The sequence below is a fragment of the Macadamia integrifolia genome, chromosome 14 (assembly GCF_013358625.1).
Source record: "Macadamia integrifolia cultivar HAES 741 chromosome 14, SCU_Mint_v3, whole genome shotgun sequence".
Classification (NCBI taxonomy): Eukaryota; Viridiplantae; Streptophyta; class Magnoliopsida; order Proteales; family Proteaceae; genus Macadamia; species Macadamia integrifolia.
The window spans coordinates 7444642-7471959 of NC_056570.1; the positions used below are offsets into that span (position 1 = coordinate 7444642).

At 37.9% G+C, this 27318-nt stretch overlaps 2 protein-coding genes across 4 annotated transcripts; both read left to right on the plus strand.

Annotated features, from left to right (window-relative positions):
- Positions 1-1639: 1639 nt before the first annotated feature.
- Positions 1640-14770, plus strand: LOC122060518 (WD repeat-containing protein 91 homolog). Its single transcript, XM_042623629.1, has 16 exons — positions 1640-1977; positions 9143-9544; positions 9649-9771; positions 10319-10460; positions 10554-10861; positions 11118-11176; positions 11362-11456; positions 11861-11963; positions 12092-12186; positions 12263-12325; positions 13013-13088; positions 13178-13286; positions 13403-13515; positions 13716-13774; positions 14218-14326; positions 14482-14770. Exons 2-16 carry the CDS (start codon positions 9157-9159, stop codon positions 14617-14619), a joined length of 1980 nt encoding a protein of 659 aa, XP_042479563.1. The 5' UTR covers positions 1640-1977; positions 9143-9156; the 3' UTR covers positions 14620-14770.
- A 1987-nt stretch (positions 14771-16757) lies between these two features.
- Positions 16758-24864, plus strand: LOC122061922 (UDP-D-xylose:L-fucose alpha-1,3-D-xylosyltransferase MGP4-like). 3 transcript variants are annotated; one of them, XM_042625491.1, is made up of 5 exons: positions 16758-16996; positions 17083-17993; positions 19696-19857; positions 23234-23449; positions 23516-24202. In XM_042625491.1, the coding sequence occupies exons 2-5, from the start codon at positions 17514-17516 to the stop codon at positions 23522-23524; spliced, it is 867 nt and encodes a 288-aa protein (XP_042481425.1). In that variant the 5' UTR covers positions 16758-16996; positions 17083-17513; the 3' UTR covers positions 23525-24202. The 3 variants fall into 3 exon arrangements, with proteins under 3 accessions (XP_042481425.1, XP_042481423.1, XP_042481424.1); XM_042625489.1 differs by lacking the exon at positions 23516-24202 and adding an exon at positions 24229-24864 and having other exon boundaries at positions 16766-16996; XM_042625490.1 differs by lacking the exon at positions 23516-24202 and adding an exon at positions 24229-24864 and having other exon boundaries at positions 16766-16996; positions 17125-17993.
- Positions 24865-27318: the final 2454 nt, after the last annotated feature.

A 27318-nucleotide genomic window follows, 5' to 3' on the forward strand; every position in this document is an offset into this window, starting at 1 on the left:
TCCCCTTCCCCTTCCCCTTCCCCTGTTCTTTTTCTTTGTAATCTCTCAAAATTGTGGTAACATTTGTTTCTGTAATTTTTGGGTTCATGTATAGTAGGTGGTTGTGGATGGAAATCGGAAAAGGCTGATCCTGATTTGCGATTCCAGTTGACCATACTAAATTTCTAGGGTTAGGGCATATTCTGGCTGATAGTTGGCTGACCTAGACCAATTCTGATTCGATTTGAAATGACCGGGATCATCCATAACCCTATTCCATTTTTTTAAATCTTGAGGAAACTATCTTTCTAGGCCACCTTAATTGCACCCTCCGCTAAAGAAAGGAAAAAGATTATGCAAGTAAATAATTTCAATATTTTCTCAAGGTATATCTAAGTTGGCAAGGACCAAGCACCTCACAATAAAGAGGTTATGAGTTCAACTCTTTTTGCTGTCTACCTATTAAAAAAAGGGCAAGAGAACGTTTACCTCGGTGTAGGTACATGTCAGTGAGAGCAAATAATAGAAGGGCATGCATGAGCTTCTTTAAAGTGGGGTAGCATGGTCTTTTTGCATTTGTTGTGTCTTGGTGCAGGTAAATGCCAAGAGGCTGCATTCTTAAAAAAATAATTCAATATTTGAGAACAATAGATCACACATAGTTCCCTCTTGTAATAGACTTGCTCCTAAAGAGGCATTTCGATATTACATATGAAAAAGCAAGCAAGCAATGTTATCCAAATAACAATGTACAAGAATGTAATTTCCACAGCTTTACCCGGTTTTACAAAGAGGCTATTTTCCAAACCCACAACCATTAGGTGATAATGGAGCAATCTTATTGTTGTGTTGAAGTTCTTCCTCATCCAAGGAACATTGTGAGAACTTCATTTCAAGGTGGCTTTTTTTCTGTAATTGGAATTGGTTACCCTTTGCAAAGCTCATGTCCTCAATCATGGCAAGGGATGATTCACTTGGGGCTCAATTTTAGTGAACAATGTTTAGATTTTTTTTATTATTGGTTTGAAGTGAAATTAAAGCGGTTAAGAAAATGTTTGAATGAGCCCATGGAACTGACTTGAACAGATGTTCAACAAATTACATTGAAAAATCAAGGGGAAAGACCTAGAGTCAATAGAATCCGGCCCTTGGCCAAGTTCTCAAAGAGGCCAGGTCATTCTTTCAAGATTAAAAATTTTAAATCATACAAAAAGGAACCAATATCTTAAATCAAAATCAATTAAGGTCTAGAGGTGGGGGATTAGGGAAAAAACCCTCTCCAACACCAATGATCTTCTAATCATTCATCTAACAATTGGGAGAAGTTGGATATGCATCCCCAGATGTCGTCAAATGTTGAGATGCGTGTCTAAACCTTCTCAATCGTTGGATGATGGTTGGAGGGAGACATCCATGTAATTGGAGATGAGCCGGATCTAGGGTTTAGTCGATTTCCCCTAGTCTAGATCGCTTCGGAATCAGCCAAGGCCGATTTGGATTGTGATTCGGAATATTCCAATTTAAAATGGCAGAAATCCGAAAGGGTCATGATGCAATCTGAAGCGAATCGTCCTATTCTGATCCGATTCACCGATTGAAACCCTGGTTTAAGAGCTGGAATCGTTCGTTTGGGTTTGACCTCATGGAAGAGGGGGCGAGGGGACCGGGAAGCGAAAGAAGCATAGGTGTGAACTGAGATTGGAGTACGAAGACTAGCGGTGGCAAGTGGCACACATCAACTACCTCGGTGGACGACCTCAGATACTGTTCTTCGAATTCGCGCTTCTACTCGATCCTGAGAATTCATCATTTTTCAATTTATTTTCGCTCACCATGGAACTGTGGATGCGAATTTCAGTAGCTTATATCAGCCAAAAATTGCAGAGATTGGTTAAGCTAGCTTCCTAACAAATTCGTATTCGACTAAACTTCCTTTGCTGTACTGCCGAATGATAGAAATTTCCCGCTCCCTATCCAATTCTTCTGTGAAGTTTTGAGGTAAAATTTTAGTTATTTGTATATATTTCTCTTCTTTCTTATGTTCTTAGTGTCGTTGATTGAAATTCTAGTGCTGTAAACCCTGGATCTTAAGTTTTGAGGTAAAATTACAGTTATTTGTATACATATCTCTCTGTTCTTACGTTCTTGGTGTACATTGGACATCATTACAGTGTAGAAATCTGTTGGCAGAGTTCAATTACTGTCAACATTGTGTGAACTGGGATGGAAATGGGTTCATAAGTTCTTTACTTCCCTATCTTATAATTATATTTCTTTTAGACTTTGAAACCAATTATAGAAATGGGTTCACATTATCCAATACTATAGTGTGGAGTTTGGGAATTTGGAGTATATCTGGTTCGAGAATCCGCTGTTATCTGTCAATCTTAAGAGCTGATACCCAAGTTCTTATCTTTACCAACTTTCCAGAGGAGAAAAAAAAAATCTGTATTGTAGAGTTCAGAATATACATTCTTTCAAGAACTTGAGGTGACACAATTTATCTGCCAAAAGCTGATATTTGAACACTTATCCTTACCAGCTTAATACCTTTCAAGGATGTCTGGATGTTATTTTCGAATGCACATCCAGACAGCAGCTCTAGAACTGATTTTCATATCCTTGACATAATAATGACTCTTACTGTTGACATTCTTAGTAGGCACTTCCTTTCATAGGCTATTACCTTCTGTGCTATGAGGTATTAGCACCTGCCTGAGAGATCTTTGTTAGCCTCTTTCAAAGACTGGATGCCAGACCATCACATGCTTGGCATGCTATAAGAAATTCTTTTTGCACTCTAAAATGCCAAAGTGGCTTCTACAAGATTTATATCACTCCCTTAGACAGGTAATTTTTCTCCCATGAGGTTAGGCCTTTCTCCATTCTCACTAGTGTCTAGAATATTTGCAAGTAGCTTTAGACCTCTATTTGGGTCCCAACGGGGGAGGAGATAGGATTAAGGCAGCTTGCATATGTTGCAATCCAAATTGATTGCTAAAGCATATTCTTATCTTCCACCAAAAATCTCAGGTTTCCTTAAATTTAACAAGCAGGATTGATGCAGATTAATCACCAAAAAATGCTTATTTTATTAGGAATAAGCCTAGGGTTGGGTTCCATACATGTTGGGCCTTTGATCCCATGTGTTTGAGTGTAATAGACCACTTTTCTGGGTCTAAAAGGGGGCTCTAAGATTGAGTACGGAATTACTAGTTAGTTTCCCTTTTTCATTAGTTTCCTTTTTAGTTAGTTTTGATGGGGTTAATTAGTTTCTAATTTTAGTACCTAGTTAGTTTCTAATTTTAGTACTTCTTATTTATTAGTTTCTATTTCTAGTTTTAGTAACTAAAGGACTTTCTATTTTGTAAGTTTCTATTTTCAATTTTAGTAACTAGGTGAGTTTCTAATTTTTAGTTTCCTATTTCAGATTTTGGAAATTAAAGTTAGTTTCTATTTTATGTAAACCCCCATCATTTTTATAAATAAAGGAGAGCTCTCATTAGTAGAGCCACGAATTTTATGAACAAAAAAGATGCTGCTGCGTTTTCTCCTCTGGAGGTTTCTTTGCGTTTGATCAAAGAAGAAGGGTTTGGTGTTTGATCCAAGCGACACTCTGCGGCGAGAAGTCAGAGTGGATCTTCATATTTTTTGGGTTTTTTTTTTTTATATTGTTTCTAATCTCATTCAGCCAGCCAGGTAAGTGTTCTAATCTGTCTGCAGAATTTCTGGGTTAAGATTCTCTATTTTATCTACTGTCGGCCTAGCTGTTTTGGGAGTTCTAGCCATTCGATGGCCTTCTAGTTTTGATCGAAAGTTAGTCCTATTATGAAGGAAGTTCGATCCAATTTTGAGGCCAATCAAACCACTGATTCCTACTGAAGTGGACTGTTACTCAGTTCTGGTCGATTATGGATTATGCCCAGATCTGAGTTCTGATTTTTGTTTTGTGTTGCTATGGATTTCTGGACTACTATCACTTGTTGATCTGAACCTATTGGAAGTCTTACTTCATTATTCAATTCCTGGTTTACTCCTAAAGAATCACTGGTGAACTGGACTCTGTTATTATTCTCTTAAGGTCGATAGCCTGCTGTACTGCTGATTATATATTCTGATTTCTGAAGTTTGTTAGTACTTAACAGTCTCTGGTTTAGTTCTAAAACTGCTACTGGTTTGTTTATTCACTGTGTTGTTGTTCTGTGGGTTCGGTGCTGTTTTTGAATTGCTGTTGGAATTTAATTTATGATATATGGTTGGGGTATGTTTTGGTTGTTCTTTGTGTTAAAGTTCCTGCAGTTTTGGGTCTAATTGGGTGTCCAATTTAATCCTACATTAAGGATATTGCCTTGCAGTACCTCAAGACAAATAGAAAACTCTCAATTCTTTATTAAGAAAATAAAACAACAACTGGGAATGAAATGTAACGACTCTTTTGAGCTTGTGCAAGCATCCTGCTAGGAGGTTCTCTGACAAAAATAAAGAGGGAAGAAGATTGGGCTCCCATACGGGTATACCCCTATAGTCCTTATAATGTAGGACTAAATTGGACACCCAATTGGACCCAAAACTGCAGGAATTTTAACACAAAGAACAACCAAAACCAACCCCAACCATATATCAGAAATTAAATTCCAACGGCAATCCAGAAATAGTACCGAACCCACAGAACAACAACTCAGTGAATAAACAAACCTGTAGTAGTTTTAGAACTAAACCAGAGACTGTTAAGTACTAACAAACTTCAGAAATCAGAATATATAATCAGCAGTACAGCAGGCTATCGACCTTAAGAGAATAATAACAGAGTCCAGTTCACCAGTGATTCTTTAGGAGTAAACCAGGAATTGAATAATGAAGTAAGACTTCCAATAGGTTCAGATCAACAGGTGATAGCAGTCCAGAAATCCATAGCAACACAAAACAAAAATCAGAACTCAGATCTGGGTAGAATCCATAATCGACCAGAACTGAGTAACAGTCCACTTCAGCAGGAACCAGTGGTTTGATTGGCCTCAAAATTGGATCAAACTTCCTTCAGAATAGGACTAACCTTCGATCAAAACTAGAAGGCCATCGAATGGCTAGAACTCCCAAAACAGCTAGGCCGACAGTAGATAAAATAGAGAATCTTAACCCAGAAATTCTGCAGACAGATTAGAACACTTACCTGGCTGGCTGAATGAGATTAGAAACAATTAAAAAAAAAAAAAAAAAAAAAAAAAAAAAAAAAAAAGAAAATATGAAGATCCACTCGGACTTCTCACCGCAGAGTGTCGCTTGGATCAAACACCAAACCCTTCTTCTTTGATCAAACACAAAGAAACCTTCAGAGGAGAAAACGCAGCAGCATCTTTTTTGTTCATAAAATTCGTGGCTCTACTAATGAGAGCTCTCCTTTATTTATAATAATGATGGGGGGTTACATAAAATAGAAACTAACTTTAATTTCCAAAAACTGAAATAGGAAACTAAAAATTAGAAACTCACTTAGTTACTAAAACTGAAAATAGAAACTTACAAAATTGAAAGTCCTGTAGTTACTAAAACTAGAAATAGAAACTAAGAAATAAGAAGTACTGAAATTAGAAACTAATTAACCCCATCAAAACTAACTAAAAAGGAAACTAATGAAAAGGGAAACTAACTAGTAATCCCGTACTTAATTTTAAAGCCTCCATTTTGGACCCATAAAAGTGGTCTATTACACTCAAAACACATGGGATCAAAGGCCCAACATATATGGAACCCAACCCTAGGCTTATTTTATATATCTAATAAAATAAGCATTTTTTGGTGATTAATCTGCATTACCTTAAAATTTCCAGCTGAGGATCCAATGATCTATATGAGAGGAGCATTCCACTGTCATATTTCATCCAGTTACATCATTTCTTTTTGCAGCCCATTCTTTGCAAATGTATGGTGGATGTAAACTTTCTCTATAGCTATTTTACTCAAAATTCCTGGCTCCTCAATCTAGCACTCATTTGCTCCCAAAGCTCTGCCCAGATAGCGTTTCTAAGCTTTTACGAAGTAATCCCGAAATAACCTAGGAAATTATTTTATGACTGCTGCTGGGGAGGCTAGTAGAACCAATAGGACTTATGTTTCCAATGCTAAATCTTTGGGACAAGGAATTGTTTTTTCACAGTAGATTAAAAAAGCAAAAATCTTACTGCATTGCAACGTTTCATTTCAAACTATATAATCTTTCATATTTGTGGAAATGGATTATGACACATACTGGCATTTAAACCATGAAGAAAAGTAATAATAAACATAAAACATACATTCAGCTATTGTATTTGATGCATATACATGCAGACCATGATTTGTTTAAGAAGGGATTTTTTCCTGTATGACCCACTGAGAAAGGCCCTTCTTTATGGCCCTAATATCTGCCATGTGACAGATACAAGGTTCGTGGATAGGTAGGCACAGTGTTCTCTGATCACATGTCAAGTTTCAAAACTGACAGAAGTACAGAACTGGCCACATGGCTAAAGAAAGTAATGTAGAACTGATTTGAAGATCAAAACAGTGCCAAGAACAGGATCAAAATACAGAGAACATATTCCAGATTTAGGAGAAATCACGTCTACAAAATTCAGATGGTTAGAATGATTCAAAACTCCGATCAAATTGTCTATTCAGAATATAGAATAGTTGCTGAAATTTTCAGATTGATCCACAGGTTGGATTAACAGTTATGCAGCAATAATAGCGATAGTAGGATAAGGGTATGACAGTAAATTTTTACCACTGAAAACAGAATTCCTAAAAGGATATTATATAGATCATTCTGTTCTGATCGTGGACTGAATTTCAGTAGTAGCAAATTAATAAAATCAGAAATCGACTCAGAATTAAGATGCAGAGAACAATAGTTAAGAGAGAAGGGTAAAATAGGGAGAACACAATTATTTCTAGATCAGCAGTAGCGCCTTCAAACCCGGGATAAGGGTATAGTCACACCCTTGTGGGTGGTGATCAAATGATCAGACGCAAAAGCAACTAACTGACAATTGACTCATAACATCCTCCATTAAAATTAAAACCATCTAGAGTATTAGAGTTTCATTACATCAGAGTATTAGGATCCTCCCATGGTGACGGAATATACAAACCCAACAGCCTTAAAAGAAGACATTCCCCTTGTGTATGTTGATGTTGTTGTTGCTTGACCCACCAAACTCAGGTTGTGCCTTTCAGTTTAGCTTCTGCAAATAAGACCTTTCGGGGCCTTAGTCAATCCGTACTATCCAAGGATTAAAGTATTGGTATTGGTCATCGTATCGGTCTGCTAAATGTAAGATATGTATCGGAGGGTATCGTATCGTACCTCACCTAGCGGGGGATGAAAGGGTGGGTGTATGATGCGAGGTGATGTGGTGTACCTCACCTAACGGGGGAAGAATGGGTTGAGTGTACGGTGTAGAGATAGTTGTTGGAACCATATGGTTGGTTATTATAGTATCACTGTTTCATGAAATGATAGAGTTAATTGATATACATATGTAGGATGGTTTATATGTTAGTATACCTGGGAGGTTTCTCCCTACTAAGCTGTCAAGCTTACCCCATTATTATATATCTTTTTCCATAGATGAAAGTCAAGGCTATAGATCTAGGAAGGAATTAATCAAGTAAATGATGTTTCAAGGGCACAGGTTAGTTTGTTATATTTGTGTAACTATTGGACATTTTGTATTACCTTTGGGATTGTACGGTTTTAGGGAAGTGGGTTGTAAATATTGCAACCAAGGTGAGATCCTGTTACTCTGATGTATTAAACTCTATATGTCATGATGAGTTTATTCATTTAATGGAAAACGTTATGGTTTTAATCGTCGATGGGTTGTTTTAATTCTGATCATTTGATTGCCATCTAGGAGGGTATGACCATACCCTTACCCCAGGTTTGGTGGTGCTACAGGTCTGAGAGAAACTTTGATAGAGTTCTTCCTTTAGGGTTTACCTATCAAAATATAATGGTAATCTAATGGCTAGATTATCCTAACTCAAATTCGTACAAAAAAATTTGTGCATATGAATTCCTGATCAGCTTAGGAATTGCAGCAAAGTCAGAGAGTAGTACTTACTTTTTAATGGAGAGGAAGATATAGGAAGAAGAAGGCAAGAATAAGGGAAAGAGACGAGCACCTGGGCCTCCCAAGGCAAGGTGTTTGGATGGATCAAAACCAACCATCCTTGATTGAACACAATGTATTCCTCACGCAGGAAGTAGAAAGCAGCAACTTTGTTTTCATCAATCAAAATTTGTGTACAATGCTGGGCCCCCTTACAAACTTATATAGAAAACTTTAAAATAGACTTAACCCAATCCTTGACTAATTAGGTTACATAACTGATAGGAAATTGAAATAATAAAAGAAATTGACTCAAAACAGGACTGGACTTATAGAATCCTAATTCGGCCTAACCAATACACTAACAATTAATATAAAGAAATAAAGGCACTAACTTAACTAATCCCATATGCCTACCATCTACCCATATTATAGGCCCATTAAAGTGGCCCATTGCAAAGAAAACCCATTGAACTAAAGGCCCAACACCACTAATCCAAGCCAAGGCTTATTTTTAATTAAATATGCCCATTTAGGTCATTTATCTGCATTAGAAAGTTCTGAGAATAAAGTAAAATTTTACAGAAGTGATTGTAAACAAATTGACAACTGGAAATGCAAGGTAAATGTAAACGGATTGGTGGGGGGAGGGATATGATTTGATTTGATTTCCCTCTGAAATTTGACGTGGTGGATCCAGTATGTTAGCTATCTATCAAAATGGTCAAAATTACCTCATTACCCTTCCATGTGGCACAACTGGGTGGCCTGTCAAATAAAGGCTTCCTCGACTGTCCATCCGAAGAACTTTTTGCCACAGTTTAATGCATTCCATTGTACATTTTTTTTTTTTTTTTTTTTTTTGGGGTGGGGGGGAGGATAGGTAGGCTTCCATAATACTTGAACGGGCATATTGGAAGGAAAAGAAGAATATGTAGATACTGCTGGTGATGCTTATAGTTGAAGATTCTGTAGATGCTTTTCTCATAAACATATCAAATGTTGTATTGTACAATTGAAGACATATGTGCCACACTTTATGAAGCTTGAAGCATCTCATGGGTTTGCAGGCTCACAGCACGAGATGGAGAACATGCAGTATGCAGAGGAGCTTCTCAGGGAGTTTCTTGTCTTCAGAGGGTTTACAAGTGCTTTGCAAGCTTTTGAGTCTGAATTGTCAACTGACATTGGCAAAGGATTTCAAGTGGATAGGATTCTAGAGCTAATTTTCTCAGTGTATGTTCCCAAATTCCAGGCCGAAAAACTAGTTGGTCTGCTGAATTTTTTTAAGCAATGTATTTCATCAACTGAGATGGTTCTTATCACCACCATATCAAAGCTGGAGGTCTCAATTCTTCGATACTATATTGTCCATGCTATACAGTTTGAAAGGAAAGACAAACTTACAGAATTTTTTGGGACTTATGGCAATGATTTGTTACAAAGTGGCCAGGACTGGATGCCATGGTTTGGTGGGTCCTCTCTTTGTACCTTTTGTTTTCCTTTGCCCTATCTTTCTGTTTGTGATCCCTTGATTTTAGCCACCTGCCCAATTTATACATGGATTTGCATGCAGCTATTCCATATCTAAAGAACCCGAGTTTAGATCCTCAATTTTGTGTCTACTTTTCAAGAGAGTGGTTTGATACCTTACATCTTTCATTCAGAAATTTCTTGAGTGAGATCTTCAATGGTACTCATATCCTTAAACAGAAATTCCTGTTTTATGTTTTAAGTATTTGTTTAAATGTACTGGTTTATGTTTAATCTATTTCTTTAATAAGCAGTCTGAATGTCTCTGGGGCTATATGATAAGAACACATTTAATTGATAACGAACTTAAGCTTTTATACTTGTGTACTGTCATTTGGGGAAGTCGTTCTTATTCTTTTATTGATAATCTTTCATTTCCTGAGTCATCGGGTATTAGACTTTTGGATTAATCATTCTCTGGCTTCATAACAAATCTTTTTATGAAGCTATAATTGGTATTTCTTTCTTTGTTATTTTCAAATTGGTCATTGTGTATATATTATTCTATTAGATTTATAAAGATGTATTTAAGAGATGGGATGCCAATAGAGAAGAAGGAGTCACATTGTTGTGTTATTTAAAATGGTTTGATCCAACAGGACAACATTTATGCATCTTATGAGACTAATTAACGGCTAAATCCTGTGTGTGGGTGTGCGGGTGGGTATGGGTGTGGGTATAAGACTCCCAGAACACTTCCTTAACTAATGCACGCATCCCTACCCTATTAAAGATCAGTACTGAGAAGAATACAGTCAAGCGTCTAAAGAAAGACATTAGACAACTCAATGATAAGTTGTCACAGCTTCAGGCTCTATTAGAGGATAAGGACGCTCAGCTATGCCTGCTAAGAAGGTAAGGTTTTTTAAAACAATGTTTATTTCCAGAGTATACACATATACTTAGTGCAATCATCTGATTAGAAACGGTTGTCACTTGTCCACATAGTATGGCTTCGTCAGCAACGGAAAGAGGCATGATTCAAAAGAACTTAGCTTCACATCCAATATCTGAGACTCTAGTTAAGGGTGCATATGAAGAAGTTAAATTTCCGTTTGGGGGTCTTGGTGAATGTAAAGATAATTTCACTACTGATCATCAGGGAGAAACTGAAGATGGGGATCAGGATTGGGATGCTACTAGCCCCTGTACGTTCTCATCAGGACTGGCCTTGTCCAAGCAAGAACACTGTTCGAGTTCTACAAAGCTTCCTGTCAGAGATGGTGGAGCTAAGGAAGATCTTCAAATATTCCAAGGTGACCTTTATACAGGTTCTAACTATTTCTTTACTTGTACTCTCCATATGATCGCTAAGCATAAGCGGTTAGTTTAGTGGGAGGGGATGGATAATGAAAGGAAACACGACATCATCTTCATGATCTCAACAATCTGTTTCCTTAATTTCCCATCCATTTTTCGTTCCTCAAATGGGAAGATTGTATTTACTATTTCTATTTTTCCCACATACACAAACTCGAGCACAATTGGTAACTGTTGGGCATGATGCCACAGAAAATGGTGGTGAAGTGCAAATAGAAGAAGAATTTCCAGAAGTGAAGGTAGAGTTCCAGGTAAAATTCTTTATCTAGTCTGATTTGATATTTCTCTCCATTTTCTGATAACCTGTCAAATATTTTATGTATGCATTTGGTTTCGCTCCACGTCGTATAAGTCATGTTTCTGTTTACCTCAAAATTCATGCAATTTACTTTGTTTCCAGTATACAAAATTAGTTTCTGAATACCATGTATTACAGGAAACATTCTTAGGCCACACCAGTCCAATTAGTAGGTGCCGCTTCTCTGCAACTGGGAACAATATTGCGAGTGCTTCTCTGGATGGCACAGTCAGGTGATTACTGTAGAATCAGATTATGTGTAGCCCAGGGCTCAGTGTATTTTATTATTTTATATGTGGCCACTCATTTATTTCACGTAGCCTAGTTATCATTTCAATTGATATCAACCATCTCAGGAATCTACTGCCATGGGACCACTGGACGTGAATTTATTTACTGTTCAAACTTGATGAAGGAATTTGATGGTTAACCGCATGTGAATGATTTGTTTTTTATTTTTTTATATTTTTTTATAAGATTCAATCTAAGAAGTGGCAATATCTGATTGTGGAGGCCTATGGCTTGATGTTATTTAACCCAGCATTATTTGATTGTGCCTCGTTGAAGATCTCGCACATGATTAAATATTGCTAAGTGGTTCACAAACTCAGTTTGCATATTGCATGTTTCAATGAAGGATATGGACGTATGACTCTTCAACCTCAACATCTAGAAATGCAACTATATATTGCGGGGCAGAAATTATGTCACTTGACTGGGAGTGCAAATCTGACCGCTTGGTATGTGAAATGGAATATGGCATATATAGTTCTTAGCTGAAGTTTGGTTTTATTTGTAAATGGTCCTCCAGCCGTTTTGGAGGTTCAAAATCTTGTTTTCCTAGTTTCATTGTTCTTCTTGACAATAGTTGCTCATAGGCACAGCTGATGGGGGCATTAAAGCGTGGAATGTTGATGCAAAAAGAGTTGTTTGTGATCTCAATACAAGTGAAAGATATCCGAGGTCATCATTAACTTTATCTGACATCACATTATTCCGTTCAAATCAACGTGGTCTTCATATATTTTTTGTAGTGCAGAGTCTTGGATGTGAAGTGCAGCCCTGTGGAACCAATTTTTGTCTCAGCAGCAGCATCTAGAGGGTACTTTCTTTTGCATCCCAGCGTTTCATTTGAAAACATTTGAACTAATGGATATGTGCTTGAATGGTTTGTTAAGTTAATCTTGATCTATTCCTTACTGTTGTGAAGAATTGTGAACTGACAAGCTTCTAAATTTTGTGATGGTAAATGTATTCTGATTACCGTATGTGCCACCTATTGCCCACGAATGGAAGTTTTGGACTGTGACACTAATTTTGGTTTTCTGTGTTACCATATAATGGGACTGACCAGGGAGATCTCTTAGTAAAAACAAGTAAATCAATATGGTATGTCATTAGCCATTACAAACAAAAATTGATCATGTACCATTTAATAGTTAATTGACCCCAAAAAAATCAATAGTTATTTCTCTATATTTTATGGAGTAAAGAAATATATACTAAATTAATTGAAATTGGACCGGGAATTCACGAGGAGTTAACACATATTTGACATACTTAGAATTACAAAATCTTAAAAAGCCAATGATTTGGCAAGAAGAACTTATGCTATGAGATTAAAATAATGTTTCATGACAGTGGTCCATCTATTTTGTAGTTACAGATGGTAGTTAAAATTAGGTAATCTTGATCAGCTGTGCACAGATAATTCTTGCAAAAACTATTTCTTTTCCATATTTCCTAGCTTTGGTTGGAAGAGATTCATATGTTGACATTGCCCTTGCAGGCATGGCTCAAGTTTTATTGACCAAATGGGTTTTGCTTCATTAACTGTCTGGAACATGAAGACATGGAAGGCTACGGTATTGTATTTGCTTGTCCTAGAATTTCATATTTGTGGTTCGTTCTGAACTCTACTGCTAAACCTTATGAAAATTGTCTTTTCATGAAGACAGTCCTTCCTCTTGGTGATGATCCACCAGCAATTACTTCTGTTTGCTTTAATCACAATGGGAAGATTTTGGCAGCTTCTGCAACTGATGGAATGATTCACATGTTTGGTATCCTTCAGTTGGTCTGATACTGATTTCATTTGTTCACCACTTAGATGTACATATGGTTCATATATACTTGGATTTTTTGGCATATGTGTCTGCTATCCTTAAATAAGTAAAAGACATGTCAGCCGGTCTACAAATTACTGGGTGGCCTGCCCATGATTCTGCAGTAAGCTCTGTTCTGTTTGGGCCCGATGAGACGAGCATTTTCAGCTTGGGTTCTGATGGAAAAGTGAGTACCCCTTTCTCTAAAATTTCTTGTTTGGATGTACCCTTCTCTCTATGATTTCTGGGTTGGAGTTGTACCACTATATATAGCACTCAGTATGTTATTTAATCGGAGCATGTATTTTGTCCAAGTATGTTGCCACTAAATGGTCCTTTCCCAATACAATGGATGCGGAGAAGCTAATTTCCAGGATTTGCTTGTAGATATTTGAATGGAGCTTGCATAACCAAGGCCGAATTCTTTGGTCCAAAGATTGCAACAGGTATACCTACTATTTGCTGTCCTTGAACTGACTTAGTTTTCCATTGCTAGAACTAGTCTGTTTTTAAACTTCATCTTACAGGCCCAGAAGCAATATACAACCAGTGTAACTTGCTGCAAACATGCAGGCCAGTGTCATACATGGTTATCAGGTGTAAGGCACTGGCATTTGCAGACCAGGTTGCAGTCATTAATGGTTAAATGGTGGGGGAAACATTTTTATGTTCTTATGCTTCATGACACATTTTGTTCACCTGACACATTTATACTGTTGAAATCCCATGACCTGTCTGTATTTCTGTTGGAAAATGAGGTGCTTTTCTTACACAAATCCCATCTACCCAAACTGCTCTGCTATTTGTTGGACCTATAACCAGCAGCACGTTGGTATTTGTACTTCTTGTTTGAAAGGATCTTTTAAGTATTTGTGCTTCTTGTTTGTAGGTTCTTCAACCATGAGAGAGCAGATTTCTGCAGGCATGAAATGGCATTAGATGCAACTGGGAGGAGACTTTTGGTGACTTCCAATTCAGTTAGATCGCCTATATATCAGGTGATCCTCCATTGAGTTAAATTTTCTGTTTTTGGCCATATTTGATCTCTCTTGCTACTTTGGACAATGTTTTGCTGTGAACACATTTGAACACTTCCATTCGGCAGTCCCACCCTTAATATTTATATGTTCTGATCAAACAAAATTTGTTTCAGGTTCAAGGTCATCATACAAGAGGGTTGAGAACGCTTCCACACACACAAGCGATCACAACAGTTGATTGGCACCCAACCTTGCCGATATACCTGACTGGATCAGCTGATCACTCGGTCCGCGTCACATCCATTTCTTGAGGTTTCTTCAGTTTATTCATTTATGCCTTTATTTATTGATTATTTTGGTTGAAGGGCTGGGATTTAACCCAGGTATTAGATATACAGTCCCAGTCCTTATGTTGTAATATATTGGTTATTCTTTCACATAAACTTATTATTTTTTTCAGTCTATCTTCTCTTCGTGTACAAAGTCTAAAAACTTGGGAGTCTGGTATTTGGTCAACCTCCATTGAATCCGATTCAAACTTCTAATACACCCTGAACTGGTCAGGCTTAGTATTACTTGGGGGGCGGGGGGCGCGGGGTGGGGGGGCGGGTGAATAACCCCCCACTTATCATGAAAGGCAGAAATTTCACCTTTGTTGATGCTTCTACTTGTGCTTCTATTGGTCCATGTGTTGGTGTAGGGCCATGTTGCCTTTTAGGGAATCATCTCCCTAATCATAATCTCCGAGCTAATTGATATGAATAATTGGGGAAATGGGTCTCTCTAAGATTCGAATAAGAGCATTTGAAAGATCCATTTCCTGAGAATCTTGTAAACTATAATCTCGAATACATTTCTGTGGTGATATCACTAGAATAAGCCGATAAGACTTGAGTTCTTCTTTCTCTCTTCTTCATTTTTTTTTTTAATTAGGCAAATCCTGTCATTTAACATAGGTAGTCAAAAAATATGTAAGGACAATGATCGCTTTTAATGATGATAAATTAATTAATTATTTTAAATTATTTTAAAAATAAAACAAGTAGCAATCAAAAGAAGGTTATAAGTTTTAAATGACACCTTCAATCCCAATATTAAACCTTACAACTGAAACCATGAAGCCTAAACTTATAACAGGTTGGACCATATTGTGAATTTGGCGAGGGTTGTTTTTTTTTTTTTTGGTATCAGGATTCAGATTTCGTTTCTTTAAACCCTAAACCGGAATGGTGCCAATTGGCTTTGATTTGGTTTTTGTATAATATACACCTCATTGGTCTGGTTTGATTTGACCCGATAGTATTGCTAAACATTGATCAAAGTCAGACCAAACCAGTCGTTTTGACACCCCTCATATTGTAGAATTGTAGGTCACCACGATGAAGAAGACATCAAATAGAGGTAGAGCAATCACCAATTTTTTTTTTTTTTTTTTGGTCCCAGGAGAGATTAGAGGAGTGGGAAAAGTAGGGAATATTATTGAGGGGTGGCAAGGTAAGATGAACAGGTGCTTGTCGGAACCGGGATTACTTATTCATAGGTGTACACTTTATGTACAGTGGGGTGGAGCTCCTCTGTGGCGCAACAATAGTGGTTATACACATTTGATGGTTTGCAGCATCTCGAGGCATGCGCCCGTGGGTTGGGATACATGCCCGGATGCTCCAGGCCGTTTGATTTGTAGTGTTACCCTTGTTGCACCGTAGAGGAGTAGTATCCTAACATGTGTCCCATCTACTACCATTAAGCATACATGAATAAGTATTTATGAAAAAAATAAAGGACGCATGTCATCACCTAATCAAAGGTGAAGGCGCAGTATAGACAGGTGATCCATACTCTGCTTGCTAAACAATACTTAGAAATCATAGGTTGTGTTTGATTTGTATTTTCAGAATAAAATCTATTTCCAAACTTTTTTGGGTTGTAAAATATGTTTAGAACATATTCCTGAGAAAATAGAGAAGAATCAGTGTCAGAATACGTTATAGACAATTTTAGGGATGTAAATGGATCGGATACGGATCGAATTCAAATTGAGTGTGTTCGAATCTGGATATTTCTTGACCGGATTTGGAGATCCTCAAATAAATACGGATGCGGATCAAATTTAGACTTCAAGTATATGTTTACTCTCTGACTTGTGCAATCCAGACATTTCTCCTTCCAGTGAATAGAATTTGCTCTTAATCCATATTTCTAAGTTGTTTTAACTCTTTTCCTCCTTCTTTAGAACCTGTTTAAACTTCAAGAACCTCAAAATCATTAATTGATTATTTAATCGGATCGAATAATTATTTTTCAGATAATTTGGATTTTATTCTGGATACTTATTAACCGAATCCAATATCCCTAAACAAACATGAATGCAAATTCGAATTGGGAATTCCAGTATCCATTTACATCTCATTGACAGTATAATCTATTCTAAGGATGCATTCCAAACACAGCCGTACTTTTTTCTTTTTATTCCTTTTGTTTTAACGGAGAAAGAGGAGGAAACCCGGGAGAACGAAGGCTATCGTCCCACTGTATTACGATATACCTCTCTGTCTCGCGCGAAGAATTGGATCTGTAAATCGAAGAACATTTTGAGTTCCGGATTCCTTGCGCACTTTCGCGATCGGAGATCCAGTTGCAGGAGCTTGGAAAAATTAGTTGAAGAAAATCTGAAATCGTTAGGTCCAAGTGAGTTAATCGCTTCTTCTTCCTAGATTCTTTGTTCCTGATCCCGATCTCTGTTTGTAGTCTTATTTTGTTTTTCTATTCCACAGATTTTAGCTTTCGATATTTATATATCTCTTTGGAGTTCTCAGATTTATTTGACGGGAATCTATATGAGCTGAATGCGGTTTACTGTTCCCAGAGATTCTTCCAATGCTTGTGGAATTCTTAAGATCATGCCAAAGGTTTTCATGGCGGAACTCTAGTTAAGATGCCTTTGGAGTTGGAAATTAGTTCATATAACCGTGAAGATAACACTAGAAGTTCAAAATTCTCACCGTAGAGCTGCGGAGAGTTTCGGCACTCTCAAAGCGGATCTTATTTAGGCCTTAGGAAAATCTTGTTCGAGATCTGTTCTTAGAAGTTAGAACTGGAGAAGTATACAAATTCTTGGTTTTTTCCTTAAGAATTGTCTTGCTTTGGCGGAAAACTCGATTTTAGATTTTGCTGGTTTGTTTAGTTACTGTAGCAGCGTTAAACGATGTCTACATTTCTTCATCAAAGACAACAGCAGCAACTCTTGGCAGATCCCTATCCGATTTCACCTCGTTCTCCAAGTGGTCACCAAAAATCTTTCTCTCCTTTCGGCCGTACTGGTCTGCTCGCTTTGTTATCTCTTATGGTAGTTCTAGGAATTTTTTTTCCATGGATGCATATGTCAGGAGGCCTTTCTTCAGGCAGTGAAGCATCAATTTCAAAATGGCGGGACTACACGCTTGCAGAAGCAGTGTCTTTCGTGGGGAAGAATGGAACCGTTATAGTCTGTGCCGTGAGTCAACCTTATCTTCCTTTTCTAAACAACTGGTTGATTAGCATCTCCAGGCAGAAGCATCAGGAGAAGGTACTTGTCATTGCTGAGGACTACGCCACTCTTTACAAGGTGAATCAGAAGTGGCCCGGTCATGCTGTACTTATCCCCCCTGCACCCGATGCTCAGACTGCCCATAAATTTGGTTCTCAGGTATTCTCTCTCTCTTTTTTACCCCTCCTTGTGGTTGTTGCTTTCTGCTGAACTGCTTGTAAGTTTGTTTTTCTGTTTGTGTCCTTTTCGTTTTTGGCTTTTACTGTATTGTGTCTACTGTTGATTTTGCTTCCCCCTCCCCTCCCCCTCTCCCTCTCCCCTCTCCCCTCTCCCCTCTCCCTCTCAGCTGTTGTTGCTCTCTCTGCCTCTCATTCCCCCCCCCCCCCGCGGCTGCGGCTTTGTTTCCATGGTAGAGTTGCAGACACTTATTTTCAAATAAGGAAGCATTATGTTTTACTTACCTTTCTTTTTTTTTCCTGTAAATTTCTCGTCTTATTTTCGCAGCAGCTCAATCCTATATACTTAGGCCTTTTAGTAGAGAGTTATTCCAAATCAAGGTCTCAATTGTATGATACTGCTAGCTCTCATTTTTGCAAGTTTAAGCTTGAGGTTATGGACTGACCCCAGCCTTACTTTTTTTTTTTTTTTTTTTCTGGATGAATATTCAGTTTGTCTTCCATACTTTAACTCAACCAGACCACACTTTTTATGGGGAATTGTGAGGTAGCCGATGGTCTTTCCTGGCTCAAACCATTACCACATACATGCTCAATTTTAGTTCCCTTTTAACACAAGCAGCCCAGTTGGAACATAGATTTTTCTCAGGCTTTCAGCTCTGCCACCAGGAGACCGTACATCAAGCAGCCCATCTTGGATGCTGCTTCACACTGGACCACAGCTGGCCCTCGGTAATCTTGTAAATTTAGTTATCCCTTTGAGGTAGAGAAGGAAACTGGATTTAGACCCATATCCAGTGCAACATGGTGTGGAAGAAGTGTCACATAGAGAAGCTATGTGTAACAAAGATGAGGATGTTAAGATGGATATACGGCAAAACTAGGAAGGTTAAAGTAAGGAATGAACACATTGGAGCTGATGTGACTATTGCCCTGATCAATGACAAGCTCCGAGAAAGTCATTTGAGGTGGTCTGTCCATTTTCAACGGAAGCTTGGTGATGCTCCAGTTAGGAGGATTGACTTAATTCCGATTGAAGGAGGTAAAAGAGCTAGGGGCAAGCCTAAAATGACCATGGGAGAAGTAGTGAGCAATGACATACATAGTCTAGGTCTTGTCCCAAGTATGACCTCTGATATTGCCTATTAGAGGGGAAGGATCCATATACCCGACCCCATTTAGCTGAGGTTTTCCTGACTTGCTGGTGTTGGGCATCTTTGCTGCTACTTTCATTTATCCCGTCTGTTATTAACTGACTTTTCCCTAACTTACTGGTGCTGTGCCTCGCCCCTTTTCTTTCATTTCTCCTTTTTGTTTTTGCATAGATCCATGTAGCCGACCTCATTAAGTTGGGATAAAGTTGATTTTGTTGTTGTATCCAATGCAGCATGGTGGCCCGAGAGGACTGAAGTGATGCATGCTGTCTATAGCATAACAGTTGATCTGAAACCTTTTGATTATCAAGGATGCAGGGTAGTCTGCTGTTTTTTTCATTTTAAGTGATCTTGATTCTGGTTAAAGTTAACAAAATAATATTTTATTGTTGCAGGAAATGTCACTTTTTAAGTTGTCTACTTTATGATTCTAGTCTAGCTATTGCAGAATGGTTCAGTTTTCTGTTGAACGTAGATTAACCATATTGTGTTGGCTTCTTAATATTTTCCTTGTTTTATTTCATTTGACAGGGATTCTTCAATTTTACATCCCGCAGACCTCGCCACCTGCTGCAGATTTTGGAGCTTGGGTATAATGTTATGTACAATGATGTTGATATGGTCTGGTTGGCAGATCCATTTCCCTATCTTGCAGGGCATCATGATGTTTATTTCACAGATGACATGGCTGCAGTACGTACTCTAACATCTAGTTCCTGATTTAACTTGTTTAATTGTCAGCTATCCCAAAAAACAGAAAAGGCGGGGGGGGGGGGTGAATGAAGTTTTTGCTAGCAATTGCAAAATAATGCAATTAAAGAACAAAGGACGCCAATGTTCACCCTCTCCTTTTTCGAGAGATTTGCTTTGCTGCACAATTGATAGCTCAAATTCTTTCTTGGGCAAATTAATTTAAGCAAAAGGCTTCACATGAAATAGTGGTCCTTTCTTGTTTTTTAAGAAATAATTAAATAGTAGACAAATTAAAAAATTATTTCACAACATAGTTCTTAATGTTATAAGTAGATTACATCTGATTTAGGAAAATTGAAAATCAACCAGAGAGAAGGATATGAAATCAGGCTAGATTAGTGAAAAATTAGTATCTTTCCCCCTCAAACCAAACAGAGGTGTGGCCAGCAATAGGAGATCAGACTATATTTGAAATTGATGCCTGTCTGAGCTACCCTAAAGAAAATATTCTGACCAGAGAAAATATTGCAATAAAAATAAAGTATGAAACTAAAACAGTAGAGAAGAAAATTAGGCCACGAATTGGCCTTCTCTCTTGACATTCTTCTTCTTACCCACCATAGTTTATTAGATTCTTACCCATCTATGCATGGAACTCAGCAAAATCCCTGCAGTTTGTTGAAAAGAGGCGCAATCACTACCTAAATGGCTATTTATTATTGACCATTTGTTCCACAGTGGCCACACCTAGGCAGCAGTATCTCCTTTAGCCACATTATGATACTTTTTCATCTTCAACCCTCTAGATTTCCTTCAACTGTTATTCCTCAATTCAGTTAATATCCTTGTGGTATTCCCTTGGTAGAGAAATCTTTAAAGTCTAACCGTGTCCTTCCATTACCGTTTGAATTGGAAATTCCCTGTTATTTCTCCCCACATTGAACCAATGAACGTACAGTTAATGGGAACCAAGTCTAGAGAAGCAGGCAGCAGCTTCCACATTTCAGAGGGTATTTTGTGCATCTCTTCTTAAATGGTTGCTTCATTGCATGCTACCAAAGCAAGTGTTATTCTCTCATACTCTGCCCTCTTTTTTAAATTGCTTCAAACCATGCAAATTGTACTTACTTCATTGACCTTTTCTTGGTTTCTGATTCTCATTGTTCATGACAGTGTCCACATTTTGAGATTTTAAACAATTCTGTTTAAACATCAAGGTGCACTTTATCTAGTAAGATTTGAGACCTTAACAGAATGAAAACAACAGAATATAAATGATTACGCTCAATTCTGAAACTAAGTAAAATTGTTCTCTTTTTTTTAGGGTAATTTACAGCACCACCCCCTGGAGAATGCCACAATTATAAGAACACCCCCTGTGTTTCACCAAATTAGACTCAGACCCCTTACCGTTAGTAACTGTTAAGTCAAAAGATAAAATGACCGTTATACCCTTTTCACTAAAATTCATCTACTTCTCTTCCTCATAAGTGGATCTATCTAATTCTAATCTCCCTAACTTCCAACTAAACCAGACCCTAAATCATGACCCCAACAAACGATTAGCTCATTAATATTACTGAGACGCTGTGTAAGAACCCATATGATAGAACCTCTACTGCTCTGTTGGTTCTTGGCCCCTTACTCTTTAGAACCAACAAAAGTTCCAAATGCTTTCCTTTATCTCCTCTATCTAGTTGGGACTAAGCACTTGGAGAGCTGAACACAGTAAAGAACAGCCCATGAAAGATGGCTACCAGGGGCAGCAGAACCGAAAAAGAAGAGAATCTTCCAGCAATTTGATGTGAACAAAGATGGAGATCTTAACAGGGAAGAAATGGCCACGTTCGTCGTCGCTATTAACCCTAGGGTTAAGTTCAACGACTAGAAGATTAGTGCCATCCTTGACGAGGTCTTCCGTACCTATGGTGAGTCCATCGCCGATGCTGATGTCGATGCCTCCGGGTTCTCTGACCGATCATTTGATCGGGGATGTTAGAACAGTAAGAGGCACAGATTTTTAATCACTGTAGATAGCAAAGAATGAGAGAAGAAAAGAAATTCCAAAAAGATGAGAATTTGTTCATTGAACAAGCAATGTGGTTGTTTGATTCGCTTTCGTCCCTGATGTTTTGTCGCCTAAACCTTTCGGAAAAATAACTTTTAGAGTTCCATTTGAAGAAGAAAACTAAAGAACTCAGATGGAAATCCTCTCTGGTCTTGCGGATAACCAGCTTTTATGTTAGTTGTCTAATCATTATAACTAGGCGACTGATCGACTGGAGAGAGAAGAAACACATGATTCATGCTTCTGGTCGTTGCGAGGTCTTGCGAGTCACCGTCCGCGGCTGCTGCTCTGAACGATCACTAGTGAAATGGGGTATGGAATGGGGACCAAATCTATTGATTTGGGTGAAAGAAATAACAACTAATTATAAGGGTGTTTTTGGTACTTCATATTTAATAAGGGCATTTTGGTATTTAAAATAAAATATTGTTGCTGATATCAGCATATAAGGTATATTCCTTAACAGTGACTAACGGTAGGGGGTCTGAGTCTAATTTGGTGAAATAGAGGGAGTGTTCTTATAATTGTGGCATTCTCCAGCGGGTGGCGTTGTAAATTACCTTTTTTTTTATGAATGAAACTAAATGAAAATGTTGAGAATTTTAATACTGGCTGAGGGATCTCAAATTTGGATATCGCTAAATTTGAAAGTCTGATGGGGCTGTTACTTCAGCTGTGTAGCGTGGTTTTCCATGCCGTACCCACATGAATATCAACCTTTAAGTCAGGATGACGTGAAAGCTCTACCTCCTTTTATGGTCCTTTGCAGCTGCTAATCACTAGTTGCATGCATAAGACCTGATTGGCCACGGATGATACCTGTCCTGTTGGATATCTACATGGGATCCTTCAACGGGTGGAGCCACCTACATAACTGCATTGCATGTATGCTGTATGACCATCACATTTGAAAGCTAATTCACTCATAAGCCTCCGATTGGTTGTGAGGAAAATAAAGGGAAGGGAAGTGCCATCAAATCAATATTAAAGTTTAAAATTTTGTAATCATTACCTTGCATGATTGTGTAACCAGCACCAAAACATACCAAATCTGATTATTAAATCTCATTTTACTTTATAATCAATTTCCTTTGATCTGAAAAGTAAACTAAATTTTACATTGAAAAATTATATTTACCAAATATGGTGACGTTAAGGTTAGACAATGATGATTAAAAAACTTTCTTTTCTTTTTCTTTTCGATAGTGATTTCACTTCCTTTTACTTGCATCCAAACAGATCCTCACTGTTAAATATGTTACTATTTGTCATACAATTAAATAATATTTGTTTCTCTTGGCAAAATAGGTGAAACCTTTGAACCATTCTTATGAATTGCCATCTCCTGGGAAGAAAGGCCGTACTTACATTTGCAGCTGTATGATTTTCATGCACCCTACTAGTGGAGCCAAACAAGTTCTGAGAAAGTGGATTGAAGAACTTCAAGATCAGCCATGGTCAAAAACAAAAAAGTCCAATGATCAACCAGCGTTCAACTGGGCTTTAAACAAAACTGCTGGGCAGGTGTGTTCCTTCTCCTTTTGCTGTCTTGGTTGCAGGTTTTAGATCCTAATAATACATTTTGATCAGGTTCATTAAATCTCTTGGATGTTGATGCCAAAGACATGGTTTAACACTCCTAACCAGTTGAACATGTGGAAGAAATGGAATGGCAAAATATTCCCATGTAAATATGATGTTTTGACCTACTGGGATAACTTTTGCATAAGGTACTCTCTGTGCAGCCCTTGAACATCTCATGGTTGGCTGTGCCTTCTGCATAGAGCATGTGTGGGGACTTATGTGCTTACATAGATGTGTTTAGGCTCTTTGGATGGCAAGAGTCCAAACAGCCAGGAATTGCTGGATTTTCAGTTTGATAATTTAGAGATACTCATAGGTTAAGGTGTCGGTATTGGATCAACCGTAACTGATACTGATACAATACTGATATGTATTGTTGGTATCGGTAAAAATGTGTTTTATTTATTTATTTATTTTTTTTATTTTTTATTTTATTATTATTATTAAATCTTTGGATGATGCAGACCTATATGGTCAGATACATATTGGTATCACCAATACAGGAACCGATACCATGAACCAAAACCCTGGAGATACTGGGGTTTGTAGGAATTTCATTCCCAATTCTTATGCTCCAATTTCTGCAACCAATTGAAATGAAGACCACTAGAGTTGTGGAGTTTGAAACTTCAATTTTGATATGTTTGTATTGGAAATGTGAGCAACCTCCATCACATAATTCATGAGGTGATCTTGCTGAGTGAATGTATTTGGTGCAGGTGGATCTGTATCTACTACCTCAGGTGGCATTCCCATCAGGGGGTTTATATTTCAAGAACCAGACATGGGTACAAGAAACCAAAGGATTGCACGTCATTGTTCACAATAATTACATCACAGGTTTTGTAAAGAAGATAAAGCGGTTTCATGATTTTGGGCTCTGGCTGGTGGATGACCATTCCCTTGAGTCACCACTTGGCAGACTATGATGAAGAATCATCCAGAGCACAACTTGATCTTTACGGATCCAAATTATTTGGGAAGAAAATTATCACCATTCTTCTGAGAAGTGAATCTATCTCATTCGGGAAACCCACTGCAAAATGAAGCAGAGTGATCCATAATGGTCCCAAACCATGCCAGCACCTCGTCCTCCCTGAATTTGTTACTCGAAGAGATGCGAAGGTTGATGCGGTTCAAGAGATGCAAGGGAAGTTCTTAATTGTAAGTGTTTATGATTTTCCATCAAACCTCTGAAGGAAGCTCATTGTGGGATTTTTTTGTACTTCCGGGTGGGGGAGGTGAGGGAGGGGGGAAGAACAAACCGGTGTCATTCAAATGCAAACTGATTGGGTTGATCTAATTGGATTATTTGTTTTACAGAATTCTTTCAATTCACATTGGTAAATTTAGCATTGTGTGTGTGTGTGTGTGGCATTTTTTTAAGGTCATTGGAGAAATATGGCATATTGCATAAAATTCTAATATATATTAATGTATGCTATTTATAGAAAATAATTAACTTCCTCATAATATATCTAAAATTTTGAAAAAAAGAAAAAGAAAAAGAAAAAGAAAAAATAAGGATTACGATGGAAAAAATTGTGAAAGTTGGTGAACAAAATTGTAGGCTATAAAATACATAAATTTCTTTTTTATTTTTTTTGTGGTAAAAAATACATAAATTTCTCACATCCAGAAAAGATGTATGGGTTCATAATTTTAAGAAAGTTGGTATATGAATATATTTGCCAAGTAATACGCATTTACTGGTCTTTGGACCTTTGGACGATTGGACCTCAACACGTGTGAAAATCGTCTAAAGACGTTGCACCAGTGCAATGAGCATCGGGTGGCTGGAAACCCCTTGGAGCGTGTGTCTAGATACTCTCAGTCATCCAATGTTCATTGCACCTCATTGCTCACTGTAGAAGATGTAGACTCCCTCAACAAAGGATTTTAAACGTTAATCGGTGATGGAAGAGATTAGTATGATTTGATTTGGAAAATCATCTAGAAGAAATACTTGTTTGTTATAATCAGCAGATTTGAAGAATATTCTAATGATTCTTGTGTTTTTATCCAACACTCTGTCATATCAACTTGTCAATCAGAGCTGGTATTGATTTGAATCTGGCGATGTGATTTGCTATTACGATATCATATCAGCTTATGGGGGCTGATTCTACATGATTTCATATGGGAATTGATGTGGGTTAATATGATCTTGGGTCCCCTCACCTTGTAAGGCGGTTTATGGGGTTGAGTTAGGACCTAAAACTTGGGAATGGTCGTGAACACCACTACCACTACCACTTTCTTCCTTTTTCTTATTGCCCAAATCGCTCATAGAAAAAATTGAAATAATGAAGCGCATTAGGGATTGGAAGAAAGCAACTTAAGATTAAAGCGAACAAGATCAGTTGAAAAGATCGAAGATCACCGAAATCACTTTACGTTGTGAATCCAACAAATACCATGAACCTTTCGGAACAGAGCGAAGATTGAGGCATTGTTTTACAACGTTTCTGCTGTTTTTGTGTTTAGAAACAGCAGAAACAATTTTTCACGTTTCTAGAAACAAAAATAGATTTTTTGGTGTTTGATAAACCTGTTTCTCGAAATGTTTTTTGTAGACATAATGCCACTAAAAATCCGATAGTATCATTGGATGCCCAAAAGGGAGAGAGGGTTCGGGTGCCTCTTTTTAGGTTTAAATTGTCACACCTCGCCTCCATTCACCTGAAGGCTAGTGACATGGACACGCACACTTGTCCACAATCCATCCAGGATCCACGATGTAGTACTTTAAGTGCAAAAAATTATGAAATGATTCTAGATCACAAGATAATAATAAGAGTCAAATATACATAACTGGTGAAGTCTAATAGTATTTATCATATTTAACAAAATGTTTTCACAATGGAATATTAATTAAAATTATGCCCTTAGGGCTACATCTGATATGTAATCAAAAGGATCAAAAGGGAAGATGATACTCTCATCCTTAGCGTGCTTCGAAAGCATAATCATCACATATACAACCGTCCTCGTGTATGACTAGCTCCTCGTCCCAGAGGTCACCTCCGTAAAGGGCCGGCTCCTCAGCCACAGTCTCTGAAGGGTTCCCTGAATCCACATTTAAAAAGGGGGCAACAACGGGGGTGAGCTTCCACAGCTCCTCGTCCCAGAGGTCACCTCCGTAAAGGGCCAACTCCTCAGCCACAGTCTCTGAAGGGTTCCTTGAATCCACATTTAAAAAGGGGGCAACAACGGGGGTGAGCTTCCACAAAGCCCAATGAGGGGTGCACACAAACATCCACAACAAATCATGAAATAAAATAATGTAAATGCACAACCAAACCAATATAAATGCATTTATATGAATGCAATGCCATGATTCGGATTATTAGCAAATAAACCTAATCAACAGATTCTAAGTCCAAAGTGGGTATTAGTGCTATTACAACATAAGTGGTATCCCTAGTCACAAATTTCCGTTATCGATCTCTAAGGATACAAGCTAGTTATGAGTCAGGAGCATACCGGTCCCTACATGGCTACTTTGGTACTTGGTAAGTCCCTATTAATAATCCCCTATAATATTCCTCATCACTGAATCCAACATCGTGTGATGGTTTATCACAACGCTGGTACCCCCCACTTTGGTCATCAAAAATCGTCCCCACCCTCGATCGGTTGGACGGTAGGATTAACCAATATATAAATCCCTATCGGCAAGGGTTGTAGCACCAGGGTAGTTATCCTAACCCAATGCATTCAACATACCACACCACATTACAATCACACTCACACATCTCGTGGACATATAGTGCCGGAACCAACCTTCGGCTATCCTGTACCCCACA

Bases quoted from the DNA above. Each gene is read 5' to 3' on its own strand.
- LOC122060518 (XM_042623629.1), top strand. From the start codon at position 9,157: ATGGAGAACATGCAGTATGCAGAGGAGCTTCTCAGGGAGTTTCTTGTC. The intron at 11,964-12,091 runs GTATGTGAAATG...TCTTGACAATAG, and splicing joins AGTGCAAATCTGACCGCTTG to TTGCTCATAGGCACAGCTGA. The intron at 14,327-14,481 runs GTGATCCTCCAT...AATTTGTTTCAG, and splicing joins TTAGATCGCCTATATATCAG to GTTCAAGGTCATCATACAAG.
- LOC122061922 (XM_042625489.1), top strand. From the start codon at position 17,514: ATGTCTACATTTCTTCATCAAAGACAACAGCAGCAACTCTTGGCAGAT. The intron at 17,994-19,695 runs GTATTCTCTCTC...TTCATTTGACAG, and splicing joins CCCATAAATTTGGTTCTCAG to GGATTCTTCAATTTTACATC. The intron at 23,450-24,228 runs GTGTGTTCCTTC...TATTTGGTGCAG, and splicing joins TAAACAAAACTGCTGGGCAG to GTGGATCTGTATCTACTACC.